The sequence below is a fragment of the Notolepis coatsorum genome, assembly GCF_963971535.1.
Source record: "Notolepis coatsorum genome assembly, chromosome: 7".
NCBI classification, from domain to species: Eukaryota; Metazoa; Chordata; class Actinopteri; order Aulopiformes; family Paralepididae; genus Notolepis; species Notolepis coatsorum.
The window spans coordinates 100,386,864-100,404,749 of NC_140171.1; the positions used below are offsets into that span (position 1 = coordinate 100,386,864).

Sequence of the window (17,886 nt, forward strand, 5' to 3'; positions counted from 1 at the left end):
AAGAAGGGAGAGGTGATCTTCCTGCTGCACAGAGTCAACGCTGACTGGCTGGAGGTAAGAGAGAGAGAGAGAGAGAATATACAGAGATAGAAGGTGGGGAGAGGATGAGGGAGAGAGACAGAGTGAGAGAAAGAGAGAGAGAGAGAGAGAGGAGAGAGAGAGAGAGAGAGAGAGAGAGAGAGAGAGAGAGAGAGAGAGAGAGAGAGAGAATATACAGAAAGAGAAGGTGGGGAGAGAGACAGAGTGAGAGAGAGAGGGAGAGAGGGAGAGATAATATACAGAAAGAGAAGGTGGGGAGAGGATGAGGGAGAGAGACAGAGTGAGAGAGAGAGGGAGAGAGGGAGAGAGAGATAGAGAGAGGGAGAGAGACAGTATGCAGAGAGGGAGGAGAGAGAGAGAGATGGGTGAGAGGGAGAGAGACACAGTGTATACAGAGAGAGAGAGAGGTGGGGAGAGGGTGAGGGAGAGAAACAGAGTGGAGAGATAGAGAGAGAGGGAGGGGAGAGAGAGACAGTATGTTGAGAGAGAGGGAGGGTAGATGGAGAGAGAGAGAGAGAGAGAGAGAGAGAGAGAGAGAGAGAGAGAGAGAGAGAGAGAGAGAGACAGAGAGAGAGAGAGAGAGAGAGACAGTATGCAGAAAGAGAGGGGGGGAAGAGAGAGAAGGAGGGGAGATGGAGAGAGAGAGAGAGAGAGAGAGAGAGAGAGAGAGAGAGAGAGAGAGAGAGAGAGAGAGAGAGAGAGAAGATACTGGGGAGGTAGAGTGCAGAGTAAAGAGGGGGGAAGAGGGAAGGAGATAAGATATGGATGGGAGGAAAGATTGGAGGTGTAAATCAGGGAGGACAGTAAGGGAGGGGAGGAGAGACGGGGCGAGAAAGAGCCTAATAATATGTTTATTATTATCATTATTAATCTTTAGGGGTGTAACGGAACACAGTTGATCCGTATAGATTCCTTCTCCAGCCCCTCCTTTGACCCCATATCTCATCCTCCTATCTCCTTCCTACCTGGTCACCTAACCACCTTTTGTCATGTATAAATATCAACGTATTCTGTGATTCTAGGAGCCACTTCCGGGTCCTAGGCCAGGACCCCGGTCTGGTCTTCTGAAGCCAATTCTCCTATTTTGACCTAATAAATTGTAACAACCAAGTATGGACCAAGCTATTTATTTTCACTACAGTAGTCCGTGCAGGTGTTGGTGGTTAAGAGTCAGACACACTTAGGGTGCTTTCACACCAGAGCTGTTTGGTCCGGACTGTCGGACCAGAGTTCGTTTTCTCGGATAGTCCGCTTTTTTTGGGGTGGTGTGAATGCTCAGTCTAACTCTGGTGCGGACCAAACACGCAAACTCTGGTCCGCCTGAAAACGTAGGTCTCGGTTCGCTTCATTGGACCAAACGCGGACCAAATATAGGAAGTGACCTGATAAACTGTGCATCTTGGATAGAAGGAAACAAAACACAAACACAAAACACAGCGGCGCGCATTCACTGCAAAACAAGCATGCGGTAAGTGTCTCGTGGACAGACGTGGGTGAATGACGAGGTGAAAGCCCTGATAGAAATATGGGCAGAAGACCAAATTAAACAGCTACGTGTGGGCACTCATAAAAACAACGCGTGTACAAGTTGTTTAGCGAGAAGATGGTGGTAATGGGCTTCAATAGAACAATGGATCAATGCCACGTCAAAATAAAAAAAACTGTGTCAGCAATATATTAATAAATAAGCAGAGAATTAAATTAGATGTCCATAACATTTGTGTTTTTAATTAGCATAGCCTAAATAAATATGAATTCAAGAAGTTAAATATTGAATTAACGACACATATTTATTAACAGGCTGAAAGTTAAAATGAATAACAGGCTTAAAAAACAATTAGACTATTTAATAGACTAAACACAGTGCGTAAAATATAGGCTATGCGGTGTGTAAAAGGCAATTTTGGCTATAGCCTTCTAAAACTATTGAATAGGCTAAACTTCGTTTTGGCTTCTTGGATTCACGTTTCTTTGGTTTGCGGTGGTGCGGCTGTGGACCAATGTTCCGAGACATATTACATTTGATTTGTTAGGCTATTTGAATACACCGTTAGCCCTAAATGGTGGATTCAAATAGCCTAACAATTACAAATATGTGGGTGTGTCTCCGAGCATTGGCTTGCAGTTGCGTTGTTGCAGACTAGGGAGATGTGAATTAAAGAAGTTAAAACGAATAACAGGCTGAAAAAACAATTAGCCTATTTAAAGTCTGTGACTTGGGTTAATGGGTTAATCGCAGATACGCATTGTATGCATGGTTCGCATGTGTGCCAAATGGTGACCTCGGAGCAGGTCCTAAATTATTATTATTATTATTATTACTTGCGTCGAAAAAGTAGGAGTTCGGGGGACGAGAAAGACAAGTTCCCTTGGTATGATGACCTGGCTGGACGTTATACTTGGCACAAGACCCACATCCAGCCCGAAACATATCGTTGAGTCTTTCGAAGATGAGACCCATCAGATGGCATCACCAGCACCACCACCGACTGAAAATTGTGACGCTTCCGCTGATCTGGAGTCTGTATTTCTGTGTGTCTAGTACAGTGTTTCACTCTTCACTTCACGCCAGAGCTCTTTAGCCCTGCACCAGATGGAAACATTAACCCAGGCAAACTTGTAGTCCAGAGGGCTCGCAGTCACACACACACGCGCACGCACACACGTTAGGGCTCACAGTCATGCACACACATTTCCACTCTCTATTGTGTCCAATAGACGAGCGCCATTTTCGACCGCGTGACATTGTTCAGAAAGTTTGGTGCACTTGACAAATTGCAATGTGAATGCAGACCGAACCAAATGAAGAATGCAACAATGTTGCAACTTCACCCCCGAACCGCACTGAGTCTGCACCGAGTCCACCAAAACTATATGTGAAAGCACCCTTATAGCCATCATAGTGAAATACATTATTACTGCCGCTGTTCTAAGATAAGATACGATAAGATAAGATATTCCTTTATTGATCCCCTTGGGTAAATTCAGGCATCATAGCAGCATGGGGGAGGGGAGATACAGGTACAATGTGGTAGTAGAAGACATGGTATGGTATGGTTTATTTCTTAATCCCCAAGGGGAAACATGGTTTGCCACCAGAGCGAATACACATATACAAACATGAAAGACACAGTTACATGATACAATACACTACAGGATACACAACACAATAGGAGAGCCTCTTATCACAGTGCTATCAGTGTTCGTATTTTTTTTTTACCGCAGCAGGTACAAAGGACCTTCTCAATCGCTCAGTAGAGCATTGAGGCATCAACAATCTGGAATGAGCTTCGCAGAGCATCGAAAATACTAAACAGTGGGTGGCCTACAAAAGATAAAAGGGTGTTCAGTTTAGTCCTGGTTCGCTTGGCTATGGTGATCTCCAGGGAATCAGGAGGAAGGCCAATCACTGAGCCAGCCTTTTATTTTATTTATATGGTTTTTGTCCGAAACAGTGATGCTGCCCCCCCAGCAGAGAACAGCATTGAACAGGACACTAGCCAGGATACCTTGGTAGAATACATAGAGAAGTGACCTGCTGATGTCGAAAGAACGAAGTTTTCTCAGATGAAAGAGCAGAGACTGGGCTTTTTTAAACACAGAATCTGTGTTCTGCTTCCAGTCCAGCTTACCATACAGGTGAACGCCAAGGTATCTATAGGACTGGACTATTTCAACCTCCTGCCCCCTAATGATGACAGGAGAGACATTCACCTTCTTCCTACTGAAGTTGATGACCAACTCATTTTTTTCGTTTTTTTTCTATGTTTAATTCCAAGAAGTTGGCATCGCACCAGTGGACAAATGAGTCAATGTCCTTTTTATAGGCTTGGTCATCGCCTTTGTTGATGAGACCGATCAGCGCAGTATCGTCAGAACATTTTTGCATATGGCACATGGCCTCGCTATGTCTGCAGTCCGCAGTATAAAGAACAAAGAGGAAGGGCGCCAAAACTGTTCCCTGGGGGGCTCCAGTTTTTGTCCAGATGACATCCGATACTATGTCATCCAGCCTGACAAACTGAGGTTGAGGAACAAGATATTTCGTGCACCAAGAGATGGTTGAGTTGTGCAGTTTAAGCTGAATCATTTTGTTTGCTAGGATATGTGGCTGGATTGTATTGAAGGCGCTAGAAAAATCAAAGAACATTACCCTAACAGAGCTGGCAGGCGATTCAACGTGGCTATACATTTGGTGCAACATAAAAATCAGTGCATCGTCGACTCCTACACTCTTCCTATATGCAAATTGCAAGGGGTCTAAATAAGGTGCCACCTGCTCCCTGAGGTGGCCCAGCACAACCCTTTCAAAACATTTCATGATGTGACATGTCAGAGCAATAGGTCTCAGGTTAGTGAGGCTATTACGCACATTGTTCTTTTTAGGAATAGGGACAAGACATGATGTTAACCACATTACAGGAAGAGCAGATGAAGACAAATATAGAGAAAAAAGAGAATGAAAAACATGGCACAACTGGTCAGCCCAGACCTTGAGGGTGCGTGGATAAATACCATCAGGCCCGGGGCCCTTGTTTACCTTTATGCGCTTAAACTCCTGACGAACCTCTTCAACAGAGATGACAATAGGGGGACAACTGTCCACAGGACTAGGCTGAGCCAGAGAGGAGAGGATACTCTCCTGCTCAGCAGATAAATCAAATTGATCAAACCTAGCAAAGAACTGGTTTGCATGATTAACATCAATCTCAGGGCCCAGACAACTGGGATTGTTTGTCCAATCAGTGATTGATTTAATGCCTTTCCAAAGGCCCCTGGTATTGGTATTGGACATTTGTCTTTCTACCCTATCTTTATATTTAAGTTTTGCTTGTTTTATTTTAGCTTTCAGCTCCTTTTGAGCATGTTTAATCATATCTCTATCACCTGTGAAAAATGCCCTCTTCTTTTGGTTAATTGCAGCTTTCACCTCCCTGGACATCCAAGGTTTTAAAGTTTTAATTGTTTTACACGGGATGGCGCCATCAACACAGAAATGTATGTAGGCGGTGACTCTGTCAGCTTTACTGTCCAGGTCGAGATCATCGTCGTCTAAAAATATAGACCAGTCAGTACATTCAATGCTCCCTTGTAATTGATCACAAGCGTCATCAGACCACACACGCACAGTTTTCTACTTGATAGGCTGTCTCTGGATAACAGGAGAATAGCTAGGCATCACAGATAACAGATTATGATCAGATTGTCCAAGAGGGGGGAGCCGCTTCGTAACGTAGTTCTTCTTAACGTTCATGTACAACAAATCGAGTGTTCGGTCACCCCACGTAGGGCACTTAACAAACGACTTGAAGGATGCAAGAGTGGAGGACAATGTACAGTTATTAAAATCTCTGTTTATTATCACGAGCGCATCAGGCGAGGCGCGCTGCAGGTCATGTGTGACTCGGGATATTGACTCGGTAGCAACCCAGGTGGCCAGCATACTCGGCACGATTCCGGCTACCGGTCGGTACACTCGGCACATGTCCGGCACGGCACGCCAACGATGAGCCGGCCTCTGGCCCGGTAATGGTTGCCGTGCCAGAGCCGACTCGGCTCGCCAAAGATAAACCGGCTCTGGCCCGGCAATGGTTGCCGTGCCAGAGCCGACTCGGGCTTGCCAAAGATAAACCGGCCACGGCAATGGTTGCCGTGCCAGAGCCGACTCGGCTCGCCAAAGATAAACTGGCTCTGGCCCGGCAATGGTTTGCCGTGCCAGAGCCGACTCGGGCTCGCCAAAGATAAACCGGCTCTGGCCCGGCAATGGTTGCCGGGGCAGAGCCGACTCGGGCTCGCCAAGGATAAACCGGCTCTGGCCCGGCAATGGTTGCCGGGGAAGAGCCGAATTTCAGTCAAGTGACGCCGCCCCCACACACAACAGCGGTGTGATTGGCAGAATCGACTGTCAATCAAAATTGTTCCGTTGAGACCACCGCAACAAGTGAATACAGCTGTACTGTACCCACTCTGCAGTCTGTCAATAAAGCTTTCAATCAATCAATCAGACAAATGCATAGAAAAGCCCTTATTATAACCAAATAACAAAAAATTATATTATTGTTTATGAAAATGTTTTAGCCCTATGCTTGCCTATTATTTTAATGGCAAGAAATAAAATAATAATAATAAAATTAATAAATAAAATGTTAGAGGAGTGGAGGGGGGGGGGGCAGAGCGAGGTGGGTGTTAGAGGAGTGGAGGGGGGGGGGGGGCAGAGCCTCATAAAGCTAACATTAGCTGCACTCATAGGAGCCTGCATGTTGATGTAGCCTCATAAAGCTAACATTATAGCTGCACTCATAGGATGTTGATGTAGCCTCATAAAGCTAACAAGTTCAAGTTCTTTAATAGTTGTCATACAGAAGTACAGAATACTTTCATACAAAATGCTTCTTACTGTTACGCTCCAGAGACTGTGCTAGACAAGATAGTATCAAATAACATAATAACATAATATAGCATGAATTTAGAAGAAGAAAATGAGGTCACAGTGTTCGGTATAGACATATGTACAATGTTCTGAGTTACCATATAATATACAATACACAATACTATGCAGTGTACTAATGTACAGTACTATCTAGTGCAAAGCAGAAATGGGATGAGGTACAATTTTAGGTACAATTTACAGTAAGGTGTACGAGTTGTAGTGCAATCCTTCATCCATAAATATAAAGTGTGGGGAGTGGGTGCTACAGTGTGTTTGTTTAAAGTGGGTGTGTGCTATAAAGTGTGTGGAGTGGGTGCTACAGTGTGTTTGTTTAAAGTGAGTGTGTGCGTGTGGATGTGTGTGCTATGTGCGTTTGGTGGTTGTTGTTGTGTAGTGTTCATTCATTGTTCGTTTAGCAGCCTGATGGCCTGGGGATAGAAGCTACTTCTGAGTCTTTCTGTGCTCGCCTTGAGACTCCGGTATCGCTTGCCTGACCGCAGCAGTTCAAAGAGGCAGTTGTTCGGGTGACTGGAGTCTTTAATGATTCTCTTAGCCTTGCCCTTGCAACGCTTGTAGTAAATGTTCTGGAGGGTGGGGAGCCCCCCTCCAATTGTGCGTTCGGCTGAACGTGTCACTCTTTGTAGTCTGCTTCGGTCTTTTGCAGTGCTATTCCCAAACCAGGAGGTGATGTTGCCGGTCAAGATGCTCTCTATTGTACATGAGTAGAAGTTCTTAAGGATCTTCTGGCTGACTTGGAACTTCCTTAGGCGCCTGAGGAAGTAGAGGCGTTGTCGTGCCTTCTTCACCACACTGTTAATGTGTGTGGTCCATGTCAAGTCCTCGGATATGTAGGCTCCGAGGTACTTGAAGCTGTTGACTCTCTCAACCGGTGCCCCGTCGATGCTGAGGGGGCTGTAGTCCTTGACCCCCGACCTCCTGAAGTCCACAATCATCTCCTTTGTTTTGCTGACGTTCAGGGAGAGGCTGTTTTCCTGGCACCATCCCGCCAGGACCTTGACCTCTTCCAGGTAGGCCCTCTCGTCGTTGGCAGAGATCAGGCCCACCACCACTGTGTCGTCAGCAAATTTGACGATTGTATTGCTACTCCGCTGAGCCACACAGTCGTGTGTGTACAGGGAGTAGAGGAGGGGACTCAGAACACAGCCCTGGGGGGCCCCTATGTTGAGGGTGATGGATGAGGAGGTGCAGTTGCCTGCTCTCACCACCTGGGGTCTGCCAGTCAGGAAGTCCAAGACCCACTGGCAGAGGTCATAGCCCAAGCCCAGGTCCCTGAGCTTGGCTATGAGTATGGAGGGGACTATGGTATTGAATGCCGAGCTGTAGTCGATGAATAGCATTCTCACATAGTTCCCCTGCCTCTTGTCCAGGTGTGATGCTGCTGTGTGCAGCACATATGCTGCACTCATAGGAGCGTGTTGATGTAGCCTCATAAAGCTAACAAGAGTATATGTAATACTGTGTGGCCTTTAACTATAGTTAGCAGCTCATAGCTAACATAATACTGTGGTTAAGGCCTGCAGCAGCTCAGTAGCTAACATAACAACACTGTAGTTAAGGCCTTTAACCAGCAGCTCAGTAGCTAACATAACAACTGTGGTTAAGGCCTTTAACCGCAGCTCAGTACGCTAACATAACAATACTGGTTACTGATTTATTATTTACATTGAAAAGATACAGAGATAATTTGTTAAAGCTGGACCAGCACACTACACCTAGGTTAGTAAATCCTAGGCCCCATCCACTCCCTCTGCTAAAGCTCCACTCCTGCACTAAAGTCGGGGATTCAGTTGGACTCAGATCTGCTGCGTTCCCCCCTACCGCTGGTGACAGTGTGTACATCTACTCTCATAAAGTAGGGAATCCACCCTGCTACACAAACATAACAAAACACACTGGTCAGACTACTGCTTGACCTTACTCCTAGAACCCACCTCACCCCTGCCCACTTTGACAACCTAGGATGTCTAGTAGACGACAGAGTACAGCAACTTGCAATGGGCCTGGTCTACAAGATACACTACACGACCAAGGTACCCGGTGTACATGTCAAAATACTTCCCAAAGGTCAGTGAATACCACGACCACAACACAGGGAGCTCCACAAATCATGTTAAACCCAGATTCGGCTAACAGGGGAGCTAACAGGGGAGCTAAAGAGGCTACAGGGGAGCTAACAGGGGAGCTAACAGCCGCAGCTAAAGAGGCTAACAGGGGAGCTAACAGCGGAGCTAAAGAGGCTAACAGGAGAGCTAACAGGGGAGCTAAAGAGGCTAACAGGGGAGCTAACAGGGGAGCTAACAGCCGCAGCTAAAGAGGCTAACAGGGGAGCTAACAGGGGAGCTAAAGAGGCTAACAGGAGAGCTAACAGGGGAGCTAACAGCCGCAGCTAAAGAGGCTAACAGGGGAGCTAACAGGGGAGCTAAAGAGGCTAACAGGAGAGCTAACAGGGGAGCTAAAGAGGCTAACAGGGGAGCTAACAGGGGAGCTAACATGGAAGCTAAAGAGGCTAACAGGGGAGCTACTAACTAAGTCTCTGCTTCAGAAAGGTTTAGCCCAATATACAGAATTGCTAATTGTACATTACCTTTTATAGTAAAACTGAACATGAAAGTCATGCATCCCATACATGAGTACATCTGAAACACATTAAATTAGAGGCACAACATTTCTGCAGAAGATTATCTCCTTATATAAGTACACATATCATCTAATGAAATATTAAGTGTTTTATAGACAATACAGCTAACTTTATACAGTTTAAAGCAACACGCCAACATTTTGGAAAATTCGCTCAGTCTTAGCACAATGAATGGAAGCGGGCATGACTGGTTAGCCTAGGCATTGTCCAACTAACACCTCTCCCGACGGCTACCCAGTCATGTCCGCTTCCATTCATTGTGCTAGGCTAACATGCAGCTTAGCTAGCCTACAGTCACACGAGTCTCCAAGTCACACGAGTCTCCAAGTCACACAAGTCACACGAGTCTCCAAGTCACACAAGTCACATGAGTCTCCAAGTCACACAAGTCTCCAAGTCACACAAGTCACACGAGTCTCCAAGTCACACAAGTCTCCAAGTCACACAAGTCACACGAGTCTCCAAGTCACACAAGTCACACGAGTCTCCAAGTCACAAGAGTCTCCAAGTCACACGAGTCTCCAGGTCACACAAGTCTCCAAGTCACACGAGTCTCCAAGTCACACAAGTCTCCAAGTCACACAAGTCACAAGAGTCTCCAAGTCACACGAGTCTCCAGGTCACACAAGTCTCCAAGTAACACGAGTCTCCAAGTCACACAAGTCTCCAAGTCACACAAGTCACACGAGTCTCCAAGTCACACAAGTCTTCAAGTCACACGAGTCTCCAAGTCACACAAGTCTCCAAGTCACACGAGTCTCCAAGTCACACAAGTCACACGAGTCTCCAAGTCACAAGAGTCTCCAAGTCACACAAGTCTCCAGGTCACACAAGTCTCCAAGTCACACGAGTCTCCAAGTCACACGAGTCTCCAAGTCACACAAGTCACATGAGTCTCCAAGTCACAAGAGTCTCCAAGTCACACGAGTCTCCAGGTCACACAAGTCTCCAAGTCACACGAGTCTCCAAGTCACACAAGTCTCCAAGTCACACAAGTCACACGAGTCTCCAGGTCACACAAGTCTCCAAGTCACACGAGTCTCCAAGTCACACAAGTCTCCAAGTCACACGAGTCTACAAGTCACACAAGTCTCCAAGTCACACGAGTCTCCAGGTCACACAAGTCTCCAAGTCACACAAGTTACACAAGTCTCCAAGTCACACGAGTCTCCAAGTCACACAAATCTCCAAGTCTCCAAGTCACACGAGTCTCCAAGTCACACAAGTCTCCAAGTCTCCAAGTCACACAAGTCTCCAAGTCACACAAGTCTCCAAGTCACACAAGTCACACGAGTCTCCAAGTCACACAAGTCTCCAAGTCACATGAGTCTCCAAGTCACACAAGTCTCCAAGTCACACAAGTCACACGAGTCTCCAAGTCACACAAGTCTCCAAGTCACACAAGTCACACGAGTCTCCAAGTCACACAAGTCACATGAGTCTCCAAGTCACACAAGTCACACGAGTCTCCAAGTCACACAAGTCTCCAAGTCACACAAGTCTCCAAGTCACACGAGTCTCCAAGTCACACAAGTCACACGAGTCTCCAAGTCACACAAGTCACACGAGTCTCCAAGTCACACGAGTCTCCAAGTCACACAAGTCACACGAGTCTCCAAGTCACACGAGTCTCCAAGTCACAAGAGTCTCCAAGTCACACGAGTCTCCAGGTCACACAAGTTTCCAAGTCACACGAGTCTCCAAGTCACACGAGTCTCCAAGTCACACAAGTCTCCAAGTCACACAAGTCACACGAGTCTCCAAGTCACACAAGTCTCCAAGTCACATGAGTCTCCAAGTCACACGAGTCTCCAAGTCACACAAGTCTCCAAGTCACACAAGTCACACAAGTCTCCAAGTCACATGAGTCTCCAAGTCACACAAGTCTCCAAGTCACACGAGTCTCCAAGTCACAAGAGTCACACAAGTCTCCAAGTCACACGAGTCTCCAAGTCACGCAAGTCACACGAGTCTCCAAGTCACACAAGTCACACGAGTCTCCAAGTCACACAAGTCTCCAAGTCACATGAGTCTCCAAGTCACACGAGTCTCCAACAATACGTGGTTAATGCCTTTAACCAGCAGCTCACTGCATAGTGCACTTTAAAGATAATTAGATTAGTATCTTTGTGAGGTTACTTTATTATTTACATTGAAAAGATACAGAGATAATTTGTTAAAGCTGGACCAGCGCACTACACCTAGGTTAGTAAATCATAGGCCCCATCCACTCCCTCTGCTAAAGCTCCACTCCTGCACTAAAGTCAGGGATTCAGTTGGACTCAGATCTGCTGCGTTCCCCCCTACCTGGTGACAGTGTACATCTCATAAAGTAGGGATAATCCAGCTGCTACACAAACATCTCAAAACAAACTGGTCAGACTACTGCTTGACCTTACTTCTAGAACCCACCTCGCCCCTGCCCACGTGACAACCTAGGATGGCTTAGAGTAGACGACAGAGTACAGCAACTTGCAATGGGCCTGTCTACAAGATACATACACGACCAAGGTATATGTGTACATGTCAAAATACTTCCCAAAGGTCAGTGAATACCACGACCACAACACCATGGGAGCTCCACAAATCATGTTAAACCCAGATTCGGCTCAAACAGGGACTAAACACGTTTAGCAATTATGCCACATCAATGTGGAATGCCCTACCCAAAGATGTAAAGGAATGTGAATCACTACCCACTTTCAAAACACTCTCAAAGAACACCTACGGGAGACTGCAATTCGAAACTGGCCCCTGTAAATGTCCTAACCCAACCCCCTCCAATGTACAGTAAAGTACCAAACATGGTTTTGTCAATATTCCAATGTACAGTTGTGCTTGTGCAGTTGTACAGTGTCCCCCACCCACCCCTCCTACCCAACCTACCCCCCCCCCCCACCTATAATGTACGGTTCTACATCAAATATATACTCTCTTTTCTAGACTCTTTTTGTATCACAAACAGTAGGCCTACTGTATTTGCAAATCTGGTATGTCATAAATGTATAGAAGTGTCTATCTGTATGTCACATGTCATGTTATGATGAATTGAAAATGGGGGTCCCTGATGTAAACAAGACGAACGTCTTTCTCTGGTCTGCATGCCCTTAACAATTGTATGTATTGAGCTGTACTGTATTGTACCCATTCTGCAATCTGTTAACAAAGTTTTCAATCAATCAATCAAAACCGTGGTCAGTCTGTGCGGAGAAACAAGGAAGAGCATGGTTGCCAGATCGGATTAACAATATCCGAACCGCCCATTATTATCAAAGGTTTGTCAGATGAAGGCAGACTCTCAAATCTGGCAACACTGATGCGTTGCATTGTGGGGGATCCCGGTTTGAAATTTGAATTGAAGCGCGTTACAGACAGAGCCTGCACCACGTCGTGAGCAACTGTTGCATCTTCTCCTCAGGTAATTGTGCAACACATATATTTTATTATTTATAAGTAATGCGTGCCGCTGATATAAATGAGTGCTGTTTAGTCTGTGTTTTCAGTGACTACTGTAACGTTATTAGCTCGATATTATGAAACTGGCGGGATCTGTAAACTACCGGAGCTGCTAACTGGCTAACGGTATGACTATGAGAGCTAACGTTGGTACCTATACTGTACCCGGAGCTGCTAACTGGCTAACGTTATGACTATGAGAGCTAACGTTGGTACCTACTGTACCCGGAGCTGCTAACTGGCTAACGTTATGACTATGAGAGCTAACGTTGGTACATACTGTACCCGGAGCTGCTAACTGGCTAACGTTATGAGAGCTAATGTTGGGGTACCTACTGTACCCGGAGCTGCTAACTGGCTATCATTCAGGTGGGGCTTATAGTGTGAAAAGTATGCTAACCTTACTGTCATGCACTAATAAACTAACCTACACTGTAACACTTTGATGAATATTGTTACTCAGCTGATAGAGTTGTAATAAAATATATAATTTCATTGTTGCAAATACTGTTACAGTGCTGGATCTCATCAATGAGATGAACGCAGAAGAACAACTACTTCAAGTGGTCGTAAGTGATGTATAATTTTTTTTTATTGTGTGTGTGACTGTGTATATATAATATATACTTTTTAATCTGGGACATCATTTCAAAGAGTCATCCTGTAATGCCTTCTCTCTCTCTCTCTCTCTCTCTCTCTCTCTCTCTCTCTCTCTCTCTCTCTCTCTCTCTCTCTCTCTCTCTCTCTCTCTCTCTCTCTCTCTCTCTCTCTCTCTCTCTCCAAAGACAGTCAAGATCTACCGGTACTAAGTGGTCATGCTTGTAAGTGATGTATAAAATGTTTTATTGTGCGTGTGTGACTGTGTATATATATACTTTCTAATCTTGGACTTTCATTTCAACAGCTGGAAAGAGTCATCCTGTAAATGCCTTCATATACTGAATGTTGAATGTCCTTACTTTTACTTGTCATTCTGACCCTGTCCCTGACTAACGTTACTACATCCGTAAACTTCCTCAAGTGATCTCTTGCACAGAGAACACCCACGGATGCTACTGTAGCTCTCCCTGTACTCCTATATCTGTGCTATACTAACTCTGGTCTGTACCTCTGCATTAGGAGAGCTCTCTCTTCTCCCCTACAGTACATGTATTCAGCGGACCAGCACACACTTGTAATTTTAGTTTACAAGATTACACTTTATGATTTTATGACCTGTTTAGTGAACAGGTCATTCTGCGCTGTTGTGTGGGTGTCAACATTTAGAATCACGTCTTACTCCCACATGGCTCAAATCACTGTTTGGTTATGGTCCACTGGTATTGGGGAGTTCATAATTATCTTTTGTCTTCACAGGTGATGACACCAGTGTACTGTCAATCTAACTAACTGTAACTGTCCCCTCCTACTTTTCTCCATTGCCAATCCGTCCTACAGCTCCCACCACACCTAGCGTGGCACCCCGTACCCTGCCCAGGCTAACCAACAAGTGGGATCACAATGAGTGGGATCGTAAGTGTTCTACAGCAATTACTACTACACAGTAAATCTCATTCAAAGTGTTGCATCTGTATTGAAAAATCCACTGTGGGGCACCGGAGAGGAGGACTGCGCTGCAGCTCACTACCAATCTACATAAAAATAACGCAACGAACCATTCGGTATTTAATATAACATAATTTTTTATCTTTGGGCATGGGGGAAGCTCAAGTCTTCTCAAGTCAAAAGGCTCAAGTCCAAGTGAAGTCACAAGTCATTGGTGTTAAAGTCAAAGTATTTTTTGATTTGGTCAAGTCAAGTCCAAAGTCATCAAATGCGTGACTCGAGTCTGACTTGAGTCCAAGTCATGTGACTTGAGTCCACACCTCTGCTACACAGTAAATCTCATTCAAAGTGTTGCATCTGGGGGGGTGAGACCTTGACACGAAATAGGGAACCATGACTCAAGACAATGGATATTTGTGTCTCAGTTCAGAACCGTTAGTTTACCACAGTTCTGCACCCAATTTCCCTGTGTAATGGATTTTTGTGACATTTTAGATATGCTTACTTTTGGTTAGGCCTCCAAATTAAGATAATCTGGACAAACCTGTCAGATTTTCTGATTTATATGTAGACCGGTTTGAGTTTATTGTAGTGATGTTACTGTGTTTCCAAATCTCAGATATTAACTTGTTAAGTGTTTGTTTTTTACAGCTATTCTCCGTGAGATTTTAACTACTGTGGCAACGACTAATCAAATGATAAAGGAAATGCACACCTTACTGCAAAAAAATGGTGCAGCAGCAGCAGCACTTGTCCCAGATGGCCTTCCATATACGGTGTTACCACTTTCCACCCTGGATGACCTGAGAACCCTTGATGAGCGCATTGCACAGGAGGATGTTTATAAGCAAAAATTGGTAGGTGAAAATGTATATTTGAGGAATTGACATTTGCTGAGACTTTTGACCTATGGCCCCCCTTTTTTTTTATCTACTTTTTTTCTCCCATTCTATTTATTATTATATATTTGGTTACTTGATCATGATTAGGGCTACTTCTACGCACTAGGCCTTATGCTTTTTCTTCTTTTTTTGCTATCATGAATATGATCAGTTTCCAATTGTCTACCTATGGTGGTAATGTTCTTATGTTGGTCCACCACTCCTGAATGAAGTGTAGAGGAAACTAAACAATTTTGTCTTTCAGATCCTTTACTTGGCGATGGCTGCGGGATTGACTGTTAAAGAAACTGTTTGGAGGACTATGGCGAAACTAGTGACAAACCAGCTGGCCAAGAAAATTAACTGGCGTGGGGCAAATGGCAAGCAGGCCTTCGAGCCACTTGCAATTAAAGATGTTTTCCTGAGTAAGTTTTGCTTTATTATTATATGGTTTATTAATCTTCTAAAGGAATAGTTCAACATTTTGGGTAATATGCTTATTTGCTTTCTTGACCAGAGTTGAGGAGATTGATACCATTCATGTCTGTATACTTTAAATATGAATTAGCACGGAAATGTACGTGGATTCACGTGGATCACATTTTCAGGCCGGAAAAATCACATCCTTGATTTATTCGAGCTCTGAGCAGATGTAAATCTAATGCCTTTCATCACTCTGACCGACTCTCAAAACACTTATAGTTGGATGAGTATCAAGAAAGCATTAAAAAAAAAAGTTAATGGAAGTTTCTTATGATAGGGCTTCACCTGTCCCATTCTTTGTCTTTTTTTAGGGTCCGTGAGACTCAATGCGGGCACTAAAAGTGCATCTGATGCAGATGTAGAGCGCTATACTAAAAGGTGGCTTCAGCTCTCAGCAGATAGAGATGGAGGAAGGAGAGAGCGGGCCTTGAGACAAGTTCATTCTTAGTAAGTTGTGGTCTGTCTGTCTACGTTTACATACTTACTGAATGTTGAAGTCATTAAAACTACATTTTAACCACTCCACAGATTTCATGTTGGCAAACTAGTGTTTGCAAGTCAGGACATCTACTTTGTGCATGACACAAATAATCTTTCCAATAATTGTTTACAGACAGATTATTTCACTTATAATAGCCTACACTATCACAATTTATTGATTTATCACAGTGAAGACTGTATTGAAAACTCCACCCTGGTGACACCAGTGTACCGCTCTGTAGAAACATCAAACTCTCAAGCATGAGGTACAGAAGCCAACCTAGACATAACCAAGAAGCAGATGGAGAAATGTCACCACCTTCATTCTCAAAATCGACTTGAGAGCGAAAGAGTCCATTAGTCCAACTGCAGCCCTTCACAGTAGGCAAGACTAGAGGAGGCGGTTACAGGTGTTGCACAATCTGGTTGCAAAGAAGAAAAGATAAGGTCCTACCGTTAGTGTTTGAGCCAGGATGACTTGGGAGGGGTCCGATGACCCCCTTTACATTTTTTAGGGGGACACTGAGATATTTGATGCATTTTCTTTGTCCCTTTCCTCTCCCACCTTCCTCTTCCCTGGGAACAGTTCAATCTATACAAATAAAATGTGTTCATTCATTCAAATGGAGTGTTTATAATATATATATCATTTAGAAGATTTTCATGTTTTTTTCTTAAGGCACAATCACATCCCTGAACTAACTATCTGTCCCCTCCCCCTACTTTTCTCTATCTATCTTTCTATCTATCCAGGAGCGGGAATCAAACCGGGAACCTCCGGATAAAGACGACTGCTCTACCGACCAAACCACTGTCGTATACACATGCAAACACAGTAAATCCCCCAGCCATCCCTAAGTAAAGGATCTGAAAGACAAAATTGTTTAGTTTCCTCTACACTTCATTCAGGAGTGGTGGACCAACATAAGAACATTACCACCATAGGTAGACAACATTTTGAACTGATCATATTCATGCTTACAGTCTTCTTCAGAGAGAGACAAGAAGATGTATACTAGTCTCGTATCTGCATTGAGTATAAATCTATCTGGCTTAGCACAATGAATGGAAGCGGACATGACTGTGTATAGCCTTCGGGAGAGGTGTTAGTTGGACAATGCCTAGGCTAACCAGTCATGCCCGCTTCCATTCATTGTGCTAAGCTAGGCTAACATGCAGCCAGATAGCTTTCTACTCGACGCACAGAGAGGAGACTGGTATCTATCTTCTTCTCTCTCTCTGGAGAAGACTGTAAGCTAATTTCACAAAATGTTGGGAGTTTTAAGTGAAAGTATGGGTACCGTCTCAAAATTGTACTCAAGTAAAACACACGAGTAAAAGTCTACTAAAGTTTCTACTTTTAAATGTACTTAGTTAAAAGTACACATTTTTTTTCTGACTGTCTATTCTTCTGATAGCAGTGTTTAATCAAAGATCCCCGCCTTCTATAGTCTTGCACAAGGACCAATCCGCAAACCTAATACTAAAGTAAAGTACAAATGTACTTTTGACTAATTGCACTTTGTTCTTTACACCCATGTTGGGTGTATGGACTATTTTATTTTGTTACATGTTTTGTTAATTATCTCAAGGCCTGTTTTATGGTAATAAATGTTTACTAATGTTCACAGAGAGAGAGAGAGAGAGAGAGAGAATACATTATTCTATATGTATGTTGGTGTAGGTATATTTACATAATGAGCAATAATGGATATTCAAATGTTTTTTTTTGTGAAGGTAATGTAATTACCACCATAGGTAGAACAATTTGAAACTGATCATTCATGCTTACGGTCATCTCCAGAGAGAGAGGAGGAGATATATACCAGTCTCCTTATGTGCATTTGAGTAATCTATCTGTACTATGATTTATTGTGATGTTGATTTGATTAAACCTCATTTTGGGTGTAATG

General features: G+C 44.2%; 1 protein-coding gene across 1 annotated transcript in view; it reads left to right on the forward strand.

Annotated features, from left to right (window-relative positions):
• ncf4 (neutrophil cytosolic factor 4) overlaps positions 1–17,886 on the forward strand; it is a gene marked incomplete at its 3' end in the record, with an annotated part of 154,745 nt that overhangs the window by 88,339 nt on the left and 48,520 nt on the right. The window contains 1 exon segment of the mRNA XM_084318851.1: positions 1–54. This exon segment is cut by the window's left edge and continues 42 nt beyond it. Coding sequence (XP_084174977.1) covers positions 1–54 — 54 coding nt within the window.